Source organism: Mauremys reevesii, linkage group 1 (assembly GCF_016161935.1).
Source record: "Mauremys reevesii isolate NIE-2019 linkage group 1, ASM1616193v1, whole genome shotgun sequence".
In the NCBI taxonomy this organism is placed as follows: domain Eukaryota; kingdom Metazoa; phylum Chordata; order Testudines; family Geoemydidae; genus Mauremys; species Mauremys reevesii.
The window spans coordinates 200618552-200634029 of NC_052623.1; the positions used below are offsets into that span (position 1 = coordinate 200618552).

General features: G+C 48.8%; 1 protein-coding gene across 10 annotated transcripts in view; it reads right to left on the bottom strand.

The window, feature by feature from the left end:
- The window catches only part of NXPE3 (neurexophilin and PC-esterase domain family member 3), a 48856-nt gene that overhangs the window by 11065 nt on the left and 22313 nt on the right, over nucleotides 1-15478 (bottom strand). For all 10 annotated transcript variants that reach the window (XM_039518897.1, XM_039518894.1, XM_039518890.1 and 7 more), the window contains one exon: nucleotides 1149-1909. In XM_039518897.1, the coding sequence (XP_039374831.1) occupies nucleotides 1149-1909 (761 nt within the window). The remainder of the gene's footprint in view (nucleotides 1-1148; nucleotides 1910-15478) is intronic.

The window sequence follows — 15478 nt, forward strand, 5'->3', positions numbered from 1 at the left end:
TAAATTTTACTTTATAAACCTATTTTTACTTGCACAAAGCCAGCGGGGTATATCACTTGTAGCAATCAGAAGTCTGTACAAGACACTAGGGGAGCTATCTCATAGATTCCATGGAGTCCTTAAGCCATGATGGGCTTTTACTGGCTGAGACCCACGCATTCTTGTATTGGGAAGGCAGAGCCATAGATGCTACACAGTGACCTCTCCAGTTCTACTATAGGAATAATCCATACTTGAAGGCTGTCATGCACCCATTTTCTGTCATTTCAGACCATGGTGATTGAGAAGGAGTGAAGAGCACAATAGGCAATCAATTTAGCAATAACATGCTGATTTTCTAAGGAATTACTGTGACTGAAACCACTCTTGTATTCACACACTACTGTAATATTTTTGTATAAAATATGCTTTGTGAGGTATCATATGAAAACTAATAACACTGATCATCAATATTCTTGTGTAATGTATGTACCAAATGCATATTTAGAGTTATGAACAAACTGAAATGATGACTGAAATAAATGGAGCAATCTCACACACACACAAAAACAAAACCAATCACCACCACAGGTGGCAGTAACACTCATCAGTGTCAGCAGACATGCCTAGTACTGATTTCAGGACACGGAGACTCAACTACCTCTCTCCTAGTTTCTTCAGTTTAAGACTGAAGCATGCGGGCTGGGCAGCATGGGGAAAACTTTTGCTGCTACTGCTTAAGCAGTATGTGTTTCTGCAAATAAAGACAGGTTTCAGAGTAGCAGCTGTGTTAGTCTGTATTCGTAAAAAGAACAGGAGTACTTGTGGCACCTTAAAGACTAACACATTTATTTTAGCATGAGCTTTCGTGAGCTACAGCTCACTTCTTCGGATGCATAGAATGGCATCCGAAGAAGTGAGCTGTAGCTCACGAAAGCTCATGCTAAAATAAATGTGTTAGTCTTTAAGGTGCCACAAGTACTCCTGTTCTTTTTGCAAATAAAGAGAAGACTTCTATCTCCAGGAATGTCAATCCAGCACCTTTCATCAACTTTGCAACTAACTTGTTGCTTGATCTCTTGTCAACATAAAGCACAGATATAACTTAAATAACGACCATTAAAAAAAATAGTGTGCACACTTATGCATATATTGACTAACATACATACGTTTGGAAAAAGAGACTCTCCGAAGGTGTCAGAAGGCCCTTTTGATATCCTCCCTTGGCGTGGTTGATTCTGTTGGCACAGGACAGTTTTCTAGGCTTGTAGCAGAACCAGGGCTCACCAGTGTAGAGGTCTGTGAAGTTACAGACAGGCAGATCTCCAGGCAAACACACATTGCATACAGTGGTTTCTGAAGTGCTACCAGACCTGAATAAGCTTTTAAAGTAGACTCTATCTGGCTTTTCTTCCCGTAAGCGCTTCAGGACTTGTATCCCTTCACTAGGGTGGACCAGAGACACAGATACTTTGACCTCCCCTGGCCAAAGTAGAGTGAAAAAGACTTTGTAAAACCCATTCTGATCATCTACAACCCTTCCCATTGCTCCAGCTTTCAGTAGAGGAGAGTGAATTCTCGCCTGTATGTAGTCTCCGCCATACTGTTTTGGTTTGCCTTGAAAATCCTTCATGTGGACACGTACCTCTAACTGATCTCCCACCTTGAAGCGCACATGGGAATTCACAATCACAAAATTGCTGTGGGCAGGATCAGTGCTTCTTATAAATGGGATTTTGCCTACAGGGGGATTTGGCCACTGTATAGCAGCAAACAAGGATTCCTCCTCAGCTTGTTCTGTTTTGGACAAAGTTTGATGTTCATAATTACAGTACAGCTTTCGCGTAGTTTTAGTTGTTGGCAATGAAGACTGCTGGTCACCGGTCTCCTTTATCCAATTTAACGCCGAGACAGTGTTGTGATCCAAGTGCTGCAAAGGAAGAAGACTATTAGAAAATGGGCTATTAACATTACAAGTGACCAATCTTTGTCAGGGTATAAAACCATAAAAACTGTGCTTTGTTTTCGATAGTGTAGGTTGGGGTGGGCAAACTATGGCCCGTGGGCCGGATCCAGCCCCTCAGGGCTTTGGATCCGGCCCGCGGGATTGCCCCCCATGGTGCCACGGGCCCAGCACATCTCTCAGAAGCAGCCCCCGGAGGGGGGGGGCAGAGGGCTCCACGTGTGTTGCCCTTGCCTCCAAGCACCACCCCACGCAGCTCCCGTTGGCTGGGAATGGGGAACCCTGGCCAATGGGAGCTTCAGGGGAGGTACCTGGAGGCGCGGCAAGGGCAGCGCATGCAGAGCCCTCCGTCCCCCCTCCCCCAGGGGCCGCGCTTCCCGGAGCGGCGTGGGGCCGGGGCCGGGGCTGGGGCTGGGCCAGGCATGCAGGGAGCCTGCCCTAGCCCCGGTGCGCGCCACAGCCACCCCAGAGCCGCTTTAGGTGAGCGGCACCAGGCTGAAGCTCGAACCCCTCCTGCACCCTGCCCGGCAACTCCCTGCCCTAAGCCCCCTGCCTGCACCTCACACCCGTCCTACACCCCAACTCCCTGCTCTGAGCCCCCTCATGCACCCCACACCCCTCCTGCACCCCAACCCCCTGCCCTGAGCCCCCTGCTGCACCCTGTACCCCTGTGCCCCTTGCCTGCACCTCACACCCCTCCTGCACCCCAACTCCCTGCCCTGAGCCCTCTTGTACACTCTGCACCCCTCCTGCACCCCAACCCTCTGCCCTGAGCTCCCTGCACCCAGTGATGAGCTGCCAAAATATTAACAACAGGTTCCCTTCCCTCACCCCATGAGGGGGTCGTGGCTGCCCCCTCCCCAGGACTCCTGCCCCATCCAACCCCCCACGTTCCTTGACGCCCCCCGGGACCCCTACCCCATCCAACCACCCCTTCTCTCTGTCCCTGACAACCCCTGGAACACCAGCCCCTGACTGCCTCCCACCGCCCCATCCAACCCCTGCTCCTTCCTGACTGCCCCCCCCCACAGGACCCTTGCCCCCATTCAATCCCCATGTCCCCTGCCCTCTGACCGCCCCACCCTATCCACCCCCCCCACAACCTCCCAAACTCCCCGGCCCTCTTCCAACACCCTCTCCCTGCTCCCTGCCCCCTTACTGTGCTGCCTGGAGCCACTTGGCCGGGACCGGGGCCAGCACCGGCATTGGCGCCCGAGCCGAGCCGAAGCTGCGGGGCCAGGGCCCCACACCAGGTGCTGTGGGGGCCGGGCCAGGCCAGAGCCGCAGGGCCGGGACCAGCACCAGCGCCGCGGGGGCCAAGCCGGAGCCGCGGGGCCGGAGCTGGGGGTGCTCGGCTGGGGCCAGGCCAGGACAAGCCTAAGGGCACTTGACCAGGACCAGGCTGGGGCTGCTCGGCCGGGACCAGGAGCCAGGCCAGAGGGAGCCGCGGGGCCAGAGCCAGGGGCACTCGGCTGGGGCCGGGCTGGGGGCACTCGGCCGGGGGTGCCAGGCCGGAGGGAGCCGCTCAGCCGGGCTGGGTCGGCCACGCCTCCCCTCGCCCAGCACACCATCGTGCCTGCTGCTTGTTTCAGGCTTCCCACAAACATCTGATTCGCGGGAAGCAGAGGAGGGGGAGGAGAAGGAGGGCGGAGCATTCAGGGGAGGAGGGGGAAGTGAGCTGGGGCCAGGGCAGAGTGGACAGCTGCCAGAGCTTTTGTTAAATAAAGCCAGGGGTGAAAGTAACTTACAGGACTTACCGGTACTGCCGGAGTCCTGAGGGGGGCGTGGCCTCATCCGGAAGAGGTGTGGCCTCTCAAGATTTAAAGGCCCTGGGGAACCAGCTGTGGCTGGGAGACCCAGAGCTTTAAATCAACCAGGGGCTCCCAGCTGCAGAGGTGGCTGGGAGCCCCCCGGAGCTCAGGGCAAATTAAAGGCCGAGGCTCTGCCCGCCAGGGGGAACTCCGAGCTTTGCGGGGCTGGGGCAGGGATTTAAAGGGCCCAGAGCTCCTGCTGCTGAGGGAAGCCCTTTAAATCCTGGCCCCAGCCCGGCCACCAGAGCCGTGGCCGGGATTCAAAGGGCTCTGGGATGCCCGCCGTGGCTGGGATTTAAAGGGCTCACCGTAGAAGTCAATGCAGTCCAGCACAGCGTACTGGCTCTTGCCAGTATGCCGTACCGGACCAGCTTACTTTCACCTCTGACTGTATATATGTGTATGTGTATGAATGTGTCACAAACAATGCAGCTGCAGCCTGCCACCAACCAGCAGCGACCCCAGCAACCGGCCAGCAGGTGCCACTGGGCTGGGTCTGCCAAGGAGTAAGTAGCCAAGGCAAAAACCACAGCCAGCCAGCCAGGGAGGGAGCCAGGGAGGGGAAGTCAGGCGGAAGTCATGGAATAGCCTTCATGAAATATACAAGATATTTAGAGAAAGTTTTGTCAATTTCAGCCTCTGCATGCAGGACAAAACAAAAAGAGATCTGAGATTGCATCTGATGTCCTAAGGACATTTCAGGTGTTTAAATCACTATATAAAGAGGATGGATTGGAATGAAAACTACTATTTCTTTCAAAGGAGGCACAATAATTGCCCTGAATATTCAGTTTCCCCCTCCAATCCCTTTGTGGTTTTGTCTAGGGGGGCTATTTGCTTTCCTTGTGAATCTTTAGTTGCTTTAGCAAAATTGCTTTGCCCAAAATAAACCCTAATCATCATGACACATCTTTCCACCATGTTCTTCATGGTTTTTGTGTTGTTGTTTTTTTTTTTGAAATGTTACTGTTTAAGAGACTCTGCAAGCAGTTTGGACATCACAACCATGATCCTCTGCTGGGGAGGGAATGGGATAGATTTGAACTTGGAAATGGTTCCTGATTTTGACTGTGTTTAGGAGATCCCCTCATCCAGGGGGCAGAAAAGAACTGCCCCTGCCATGGTCACACACACCCAACAACAACTGGGAGTGAAACTAACAAGGATGCCAGAAACCACGCCTAACTCTGGGCACTGAACTGCACAGGGAACAGTTGAGTTTAAACTGTTCTTTTGCAGGCAGCAGCAGCAAGCATCTCAGCCAGTGTCCCTACTGCAAGCTAGAGCCTAGAGGAGAACCCCTGCTGGGGCGCGGAGGGGGGGGAAGGAATGCAGAGCCTTGTCTGCAGCCTGGCTGGAGGAGGGGGAGGGAGGAGCTGAGAAACCAATGTGACAGTGAGTTTTCCCCTTCCACCTGCTTTTATTAGTTCTGGATTTAAGCTGTGCAGCCAAATGCTTGTATTTGTTGTGTATATTAGTATTGGAGAGATCCCCTCATCCCGGGAGCAGAAAAGGACTGCCCCTGCCATGATCAAACACACCCTCCCCTTGACTCCCTCCCCCCAGCTACTGTGAGAGAAATTAACAAGGATGCCAGAAACCTAGCCCTGGGGGCTGAACCATCAGGGAACAGCTGAGTTTAAACTATCCTTATGCAGAGAGCAGGCTTCTCTCTCCCTCCCTCAGTCAGTCTCCTTTTCTTACCGGTCCTCTGTACCGGCCCGTACCAGCTTACTTTCACCTCTGAATAAAGCCCTTATAGAACCGGTTGTCCCGGAACAACTGGTTCTAAAAGGGCTTCTAAATTTAACAACCGGTTCCTGTGAACCGGCGTGAATTGGCTCCAGATCACCACTGCCTGCACCCCTGTGCACCCCAACCAGGGCCGTCCTTAGGCATAGGCAACACAGGCAGCTGCCTAGGGCACCTGAAAATCTGGGGCACCACTGGGTCTTAATGTCCACCCTCCCATCTTTCCTATCCTTGTTCTGACCCTTCCTGCAGGCTCTCACAGCTGGCTGCTGCAGCCTGGTGAGTCTTCCTCAGGAGGGGATCTAGTAGCTAAAAGTGAAAAAGTCTCCAGCCTGCCAGACCTATTAGCACAACACTGAAACTGTTAAAGAGCCATTCAGGGGGTAATGAAGCCATTCAACAGGCATTTGCCAAACCCCGAGGTATCTACTGTCAGTTTCTGAATGTACTGACAAAAACAGTTGTGCATGACTGTAATATTTACTCAGAACATGTCAGTCTACAGGACCTTAGTTTAAAATTTGCTTTAAAAAATATTTCATTAGTGAGTTGGTGACGATTATAAAAATCACATCTCTAAAAAATCCTTGCATAAGTTTTTAGATGCACAATCATCTTTAGCCTTAAATGCTTGGATCTTCAGACATATTCTATGATTCTAAAAAACAATATCATGGTTCGAAGGGACCTCAGGAGGTCATCTAGTCCAACCCCCTGCCCAAAGCAGGCCCAATCTCCAGACAGATTTTTGCCCCCGATCCCTAAGTGGCCCCCTCAAGGATTGAACTCACAACCCAATGCTCAAACCACTGAGCTATCCCTCCCCAACTTAAATAACTCTTTCAAAAGATCACCCTTATCTAAAACACACATTTTAATTACTATAGGGGGGGAAAAAACGCTTCCAAAGTCTTCCTGTCCATCCCTTTCTCCCTTCACCCCCTCGCCCTCCCACCCCACATTGAAGAGAGCCCTTAAAGGGACAACACCCCTTTGCTTCCAGATAGCTGGACAAAGAGTTTCCCTTTCTTTACTTCTGACTATCTGATGAACTAGTTTTAAGAGAACCCTCCATCAAATCAGTACCTTAGAAAAATATAAAAGCCTTTGTTATGCCTAAAATCTTTGGAAACATTTTTTAAAGTTGGTGAAATTTCATAAACATGTCTATTGTTATGGAGATCACACAAAGTAAACTAGTGTTTCCTTTTTCTAAAAGCTGCTGTTGGGCATAGGGGCACCAGTTTAATAATGCTGCATAGGGCCCCATAAATCCTAAGGACGGCCCTGACACCAACCTCCTTCCCTGAGCCCCCTGCCGCACCCTGCACCCCAATCCCTGCCCTGAGCCCTCTCCTGCACTCTGCACCCCAACCCCCTTCCCTGAGCCCCCTCATACACCCGCACCTCTCCTCTGCCCCAATCCCTTGCCCTGAGCCCCTTCCTGCACACCGCACCCTCTCCCACACCCCACACTCCCTCCTGCACCCCAACCCCCTGCCCTGCATACAATTTCCCCACCCAGATGTGGCCCTTGGCCCAAAAAGTGTTGGTGGTGATTAAATATTTTAGTTTCACAGGGACACTGAATAAGATTATATTCACCCTAGGATTTATGAGAAACTAGGTGCCTGATTCTCATTTACACAAAGGCTCTGAAAATTAGGTCCAAAGATTTTATGGTTACATTTTGAACATCCATGCAACAGCAAAGGATCAGTAAGGTAATAATTATAAGGCTTCCTTTGCCTAAGAAATAAAGGCTATCTAATGTTTTATTTTAAAACTAAGGCACAACGGGCCAAATTTATCACCAACATGAAGCAAAGGAAGTTGCTTACATTACTCCAGGGACAAAACTGATCCCACACATTTACATGCTTTTTAGACTATCCACTGCCTTTGGCGATCATGCTGTATTTGTCTAGTCATCCCACATTACTTTTCATCATCCTTGTGTAAACATGCATCTCCTTGTTTAAAGTCAAGAAATTACAGAAATTCAAAAAATGATTGAAAGACATGAATGAACGCATGAACTGGTTAATGGTTAAACAAGTAGAATACTGAGTGACAAGACCCATTCTTCAAGCATTCGTCAGGACAGACTATGATTTCACATGCTTCTAAAGCTCTAAATCAGTCAACACAATATTGTAGGGGTAAAAGTAGCACAGATCAAGTGTTCCATGAAACTGAAGGAGATTTAGGAAAGTTAGGAAGGTTTAAGTGCTAAGTCAGGCTAACAAAGAGGGAAAACTCTAAGGAAGTTGCTGGAATTTCAGCAAACTGAAAGTATTCCCAAATATAAGTTTTAGGGAAAACATTAAGACACCAGTGAATTCATGGTGACTTCAACTTGCTAAGTACACCCTTCAGCTTCAGGCCTCAGTTCAAACATGCATCAAGCCAGGGGTTATGGAGACATTTTCCTAGCTAATCGATACACAAAATAGGGAAACTCTTCTTACTTCTCAGTGAAGACTAAATGTGAGATCTCTTTACTAATTACTAAGGCCTTATCAACTTCACAAAATGTCTGAAGAAGTGGGTTTTTTACCCATGAAAACCCAAATAAATCTGCCCAAATAAATATTTATGCCCAAATAAATCTGTTAGTCTTTAAGATGCCACGGGACTCCTCGTTGTTTTTGAGGATACAGACTAACACGGCTACCCCTCTGATACTTTACAAGATATATTACTCTACATTATAAAGTTTTAAAAAATTACATCTGCAGTATCCAAAAAGAGATGAGATAAAATAGAGAGGTTTTTTTATTAAAACAAAGATTTTTGTTTGCTTGCCCTATAATTCACAAGATTCCGTAATACGGTGGATTTCCCAGTAATTCATGAGAATTAGTGAAGTTCTAATGTAACTCAATCCTCTACATGACATGGTAGCACATGACATTATTTTGTATCTTTATTCATTCATTCCCCATACCATATGTCTCCCCACACTATCATTATTTAAATTTTCAACTCTTCCAAGCAGGGACTGTGTCTTTATGCTCCTAGAGGTGCTTAGTGTGCTTCTGGGTGCTAGATATTTTTAAGAATAAGAATGCACAGAATACACTTTAAATGATTAGCAGAAGGTTTTTTTAGTCTCAATGTAGTGCTGGTGGCATGCACTACACAAGTCCTATACTTATCCACACAACAGGCATTATACAGGCATTGCAAGCTTCCTCACACTGCCCCACCAGCATGCCACAGTACTGTCTTGGAGGGTACACTTTTCAAAGTCAGAAGATACCATGCCCTTTCAGTGTCTGGTCTCTGCCATGTCTGCCAGCAAGTGTACCAAGCAGTGCAAAGCAAGTTAGTGTCAGCTGGGATGTCTTTTGTGACGTGGCCACCTTCCACTGACAGTTGGACTGAAATCAGCTGTCACCCACACCACCAAAATGCCATCAGATAGCAATGGCTTTTGGCTTTCACCAGCCAGAGATGGATTCAGACTGGAAACACAGAGGTGAAATGTTCTATGTCCTATTATCAGTGGTCTGGGAGACAGTCTTAAATATTGAGTGACTTTCTAGATTACCCTCATGGTTAATTTCAGGTGCTAAACTCTCCAAAAACTGGCCAACAATGACAGCACTGTGAAGGCAGCAAGTTGCTTCGCAGTTTCCATGAATAAACGTCCCAAAGCTGCATCTAAAGGCCCTGAGACATACGCCACTTGAAGGAAGGATTAGTTGACCTCCTGTGGACTCTTTAAGAAAGGGTTGGGGAGGAATTACAGTGTGGGAGAAATCCTCTCATGTACAAATGAAAATCTGTAGTTGACTACTCAGGTAAGCACCCAATACAGGGCTGATGAACAGAAAACTTTGAAAAAGATCCTTTAAAATTTCAGTATGCTTCCAAGCAGATGAAACTTCAGCTCTGTTCGAAAACTCATAACCCTGTTTCAGCTATAATTCTTAGCCTGCCTTAACACATCTGGACATGGATGGTGAGTTCTGTGGGCCCCTGGTGCCTGGGCTCCACGAATATTCCTGGTGCCCAGGCACCACGGGCCCGACTCGAGCACTGTCTGATGCCAGGTCTCTCCCTCGGCCCCGCCTTCCGCCCCCGAGCGCCCCTCCCCCACCTGCACATCCCCTGGGCTATTTAAAACAGCCCAGGGGGGCCCCCCAATCACCACCGGCAGCTTCCTGCCTGCTCACTCCACATGGCTACCGGCCCCTCCCTGCAGCCCCTGGGCGGGGTGGGTCTGTGTCCTGCCCCAAGTGCCCCTGCAGACAATGGGAAGCTACGGGGGCAGAGCCTGCGGGTAACAGCACATGGAGACCCCCAGCCCACCCTGCCTAGGAGCCCCAGGTAAGCACTGCACTTCCCCACTCCCTCTCAGAGCCTGCACCCACACCCCTTTCCCACACTCATAGACTCATAGACTTTAAGGTCAGAAGGGACCATTATGATCATCTAGTCTGACCTCCTGCACAAAGCAGGCCACAGAATCTTACCCATCCACTTCTATAACAAACCCCTAACCTATGTCTCAGTTATTGAAGTCTTCAAATTGTGGTTTGAAGACCTCAAGCTGCAGAGAATCCTCCAGCAAGTGACCCATGCCCCATGCTGCAGAGGAAGGCGAAAAACCTCCAGGGCCTCTGCCAATCTGCCCTGGAGGAAAATTCCTTCCTAACCCCAAATATGGCGATCAGCTAAACCCTGGGTATATGGGCAAGACTCACCAGCCAGACACTCAGGAAAGAATTATCTGCAGTAACTCAGATCCCATCCCATCTAACACCCATCACAGACCACTGGGCATACTTACCTGCTGATAATCAAAGATTAATTGCCAAAATTAGGCTATCCCATCATACCATCTCTTCCATAAACTTATCAAGCTTAGTCTTAAAGCCAGATATGTCTTTTGCCCCCACTACTCCCCTTGGAAGGCTGTTCCAGAACTTCACTCCTCTAATGGTTAGAAACCTTTGTCTAACCTCTAATGGTTAGAAACCACACCACCTCCCACCCTTGAACCCCGTCCCAGAGCTTGCACCACTCATCGCCTCCTGCACCCCCACCCCCTGCTGCAGCTCGGAGCCTGCACCCAGCATCGAAACTCCATCCCAGAGCCTGCACCCCAGAACCCCTCCCACACCCAAACTCCCTCCCAGAGCCTTAGGCACGTGGGTGGCGGAGTTTGGAGGGGCAGGCTCTGGGCACCACCAAAATTTCTACAAACCTGCCACTCCTACATCTGGATGCCTCACTGTTGCAAACCAGCATTCATAACTATAACATTAAAAGCAACAAATTGCAATGGGGAAAAAAAAAGGTACAAATGGTACAGACCAATTCTGAAGAAGTGTGAAGAAGAGTAAACACTCTACTCCTACCTTCAAGAGATTTTATCCCCATGAAAATATAGATGACACTATATGGAACTAAGAATGTCCAACCCTATAGCTCAGTCTTCTTATTTTTATAGTATCATATTTATAGTATCATATCCTTTGTACCTTGTGCCTACTCTCTGCCTGCTTAGACAGAGAACAGGTCATTTCTGACCTCACAGCACATGGTTGATGCTATGTAAGTAAGATTTTCTAAATGTTGAAGACAATGCTAAAAAGTTAACAACTGATAGAAAAAAAACATTCTAGAGCTGGCTGGCTGTCTTGGATGTTTGGCAACTGACGGCTTGATGTAAAGAACATAATTGCCACACTGGGTCAAACCAATGGTCTTTCTAGCCCAATATCCTGTCTTCTGACAGTGGCCAGTGCCAGATGCTTCAGAACACGGCAATACTGAGTTATCCATCCCCTGTTGTCCAGTCCCAGATTCTGGAAGTCAGAGGTTTACGGACACTTGGAGCATGGGGGATGCATCCCTGACTATCTGAGCTAACAGCTAATGATAGACCTAGCGTCCATGAACGTATCTAATTTTTTTCCTAACCCAGTTATACCGTTGACCTTCACAACATCACATAAAGACCTGCCTAACTTGTGATGACAGATAAGGCAACTTCCTGGACTAACCTTACTGAATTACATTTAAGTATATTAGGAGTTCATTGTTTGAGGGACTGATCACCTGCTACAACTCTTGTTGAAGTTGGGAGTGATCTCTGCTAAGCTTATTAGCATGAATGTAGGTTCTTTCATTGTTTTAATATGTTTTCGCTGTAGTGCTTTTACCTTAAGAATAAATTTGCTTGCTTAGAAATAGCTGTGTGGTAACATAACTGTGGGCAATTACTGCCTCTGAGAAGATGGCAAAGCAGGCCTCCTGAGGAAGTCTGACTTGCTGGGGAATTCTCAGTGTAGGCAGGGAACAGTGTAGCCTGGAAAAATCCTGGTCAGGAGGGGGAGAGAGGTGATGGCTGGGGATGATGGAAGCCTGGGAGTGAGTGCTTTTCCTGAATCAGAAAGGGGGAATATGGGTGCAGTTGCCCTGAACCATGATAGATGTTAAAAACGAGGAGCAGGAAAATAAGTAGAAGCACTGTTTAAGACTCTGCACTGCAATATAATGGACTCAGACAACAAACTTTGTACTTTATTCTCACCCTTTCAATAATTGTTATGTTTAATTATGATTTAAGTTTCACTTTGCACATCCAGGGCAGGGATTTGCACATATCTAAAGTGGCTAGCACATTATTAAGTGTTATATAAAGAAATACCTGCTTCATTACATTAGTCCTATTGGATGATTATTTCCCTACACACAAACAAAACCAAAAAGTCTGCAAAAGAAACTGATGCCAAAGGAGATATGCCCTTATTCTTGAAAAGTAAAACACTTTTGGACAGAATCATATTAATATCTTGGCACAATATTTAACCCAAATGGTACAATGGCCCTGTAGTGAGGCGGTGTGGTGTCCCGCCGCCCCAGAGGGGGAAGAGCCCATCCGGAGGCTGGAGTGGGCGGAGCTTGGGAGCTCTGAGCCCGCCCCTCAGAGAGTCAGGTGGCGACCCGCAACTATAAAGGCCGGCCATCAGAGTTCAGTAGGAGCCCAGCCGCCGGAGAGAACAGACGTCCCTAGCGGAGCCCGCAACTGGGAAACCCCTGCGGCCCAAGGCGGCCGCCCAGACTGGCTGGGCCTGCCCTGCGCCCGCTATCCAGAGGAGTTGCCGGACCTGCCCTGCGCCCGCTATCCGGAGGAGCTGCCGGACGTGCCGACCAACACCTGCCCCAACGAACCCATGCCCCTGGACCCCCCAGAGGCCAACCCCAGCACCCAGGTAGGGCCCAAGGGGGAGTGTGGAAGTAGCCCAGGGGCAGCCAACCCCAGTCTGGCTGCAGCACCCCCAGAGTCTATGTCAGTGTGTTGTGGCCAGGATCCCCACTGACTAAGCAGCAAAGAATCCTGTGGCACCTTATAGACTAACAGACGTTTTGCAGCATGAGCTTTCGTGGGTGAATACCCACTTCGTCGGATGCATGTAGTGGAAATTTCCAGGGGTAGGTATATATATGCAAGCAAGAAGCAAGCTAGAGATAACGAGGTTAGTTCAATCAGGGAGGATGAGGCCCTGTTCTAGCAGTTGAGGTGTGAAAACCAAGGGAGGAGAAACTGGTTCTGTAGTTGGCAAGCCATTCACAGTCTTTGTTTAATCCTGAGCTGATGGTGTCAAATTTGCAGCTGAACTGAAGCTCAGCAGTTTCTCTTTGAAGTCTGGTCCTGAAGTTTTTTTGCTGCAGGATGGCCACCTTAAGATCTGCTATTGTGTGGCCAGGGAGGTTGAAGTGTTCTCCTACAGGTTTTTGTATATTGCCATTCCTAATATCTGATTTGTGTCCATTTATCCTTTTCCGTAGAGACTGTCCAGTTTGGCCGATGTACATAGAGGGGCACTGCTGGCATATGATGGCGTATATAACATTGGTGGACGTGCAGGTGAATGAACCGGTGATGGCGTGGCTGATCTGGTTAGGTCCTGTGATGGTGTCGCTGGTGTAGATATGTGGGCAGAGTTGGCATCGAGGTTTGTTGCATGGATTGGTTCCTGAGCTAGAGTTACTATGGTGCGCTGTGCAGTTACTGGTGAGAATATGCTTCAGGTTGGCAGGTTGTCTGTGGGCGAGGACTGGCCTGCCACCCAAGGCCTGTGAAAGTGTGGGATCATTGTCCAGGATGGGTTGTAGATCCCTGATGATGCGTTGGAGGGGTTTTAGCTGGGGACTGTATGTGATGGCCAGTGGAGTCCTGTTGGTTTCTTTCTTGGGTTTGTCTTGCAGTAGGAGGCTTCTGGGTACACGTCTGGCTCTGTTGATCTGTTTCCTTATTTCCTCGTGCAGGTACTGTAGTTTTGAGAATGCTTGGTGAAGATTTTGTAGGTGTTGGTCTCCAGTTTCTCCTCCCTTGGTTTTCACATCTCAACTGCTAGAACAGGGCCTCATCCTCCCTGATTGAACTAACCTCGTTATCTCTAGCTTGCTTCTTGCTTGCATATATATACCTGCCCCTGGAAATTTCCACTACTTGCATCCGATGAAGTGGGTATTCACCCACGAAAGCTCATGCTGCAAAACGTCTGTTAGTCTATAAGGTGCCACAGGATTCTTTGCTGCTTTTACAGATCCAGACTAACACGGCTACCCCTCTGATACTTGACACTGACTAAGCAGTGGATCTTCGGCCGCTGCTAGGGCCCCGGGCTGGGACGCAGTGGAGTGGGAGGGCCTGCGTCCCCTCTGCCACCCAGGAGTTGAATGGCAGACTCCCCCTCTCCCTGGCCTGAGGAGGCTGGAGCCTGTTCTTACGGCTCAGCCCTGCCTGAGAGCCTGAGCTCCTGACTCAGTGTTTGTGCCCTGCCCTGACCTAGGGCCTGGGCTTATCTCTGTTGTTACTGCTCAGCACTGCCTGAGGGCCTGAGCCCGAGTCAGCGTTTGTTGCCCCGCCCAGACCTAGGGCCGGGGTTTAATACTGTCGTACTACTATTGCTCAGCCCTGACTGAGAGCCAGAACCCAGATTTAGCAATGTTGCCCCGCCCTGAACCAGGCCCAGGCTGACTGGATTTCCCCGCTGCCCGGAGAGGGGAGAGTCCCAGCGAACAATTGTACAGGCCCCAACAGGAGGGTAAAGATTCTGGTTTTGATTCTCCAGATCACTGGAAGCAGTTAGGCTAAGTACACATTTATCTCCAAATGGGCAAGACAAAACTCTGTTTTAATATCTCTCTCCATGAAATAGAAACCTGATTCCACACCAAACATTCTGCTTATAGGGCTGAGGAAGTTATTTTGGATTTTTCAAAGGGATTTCAGCTCTGAATCAATGGAATGGCAGCACAACTCCTGAAGCTTAGGCATGACCACATTGCATAGTGTCATTTTAGCATCCCTGGAGAGAAATCCCAACTAGAAACGCTATGACCTGATCTACACATGGGGCTTTCAGCAGTGCCTATGCTCTTGCTTATCTGTCGAGGTGGCTGTGTGACTACTCTGGTGGCATTTCTATTGTAACAAAGAAGAGCTGCAGCACACAAGCACCATCTGTACAGCCATTTGAGCCTCCTGTATGCCAACAATACTAAATAAGGTATTTGTTAAGTTTTGCAGATACATACTGGCATTAGTCAGCCTGTGGTAAATCAGTGCACTATGCATTAAAGCTGAGAATACTGCACACAGAAGAAAGGCATGTTGTCCTTGTTCACCAAGGACCACCATAAGCCTCTAGTATGCAGTGTCCTGGATGCCTTACCTCACAGGTTTTAAGTCACTACTTTTAGACTTCAGGTTTGTTAGACACTTCTTTCAGAGAAACTCCAGTCTGACTCAAGAGTAGATCAGTATCCCAGAGAAAAATTTCCTCCTCTGCTGCATGAGCTCTTCAAAGGCAGGTATCCTGAACTGACCACACTGACTCAAATGCTTATATATTCCTCTCCTCACCACACCACAAAGTAGAAGCATTAGATGTCCCTAAAACACCAATTATCTGAGTGGGGATAGCCATTATCCTTCCCTGGCATT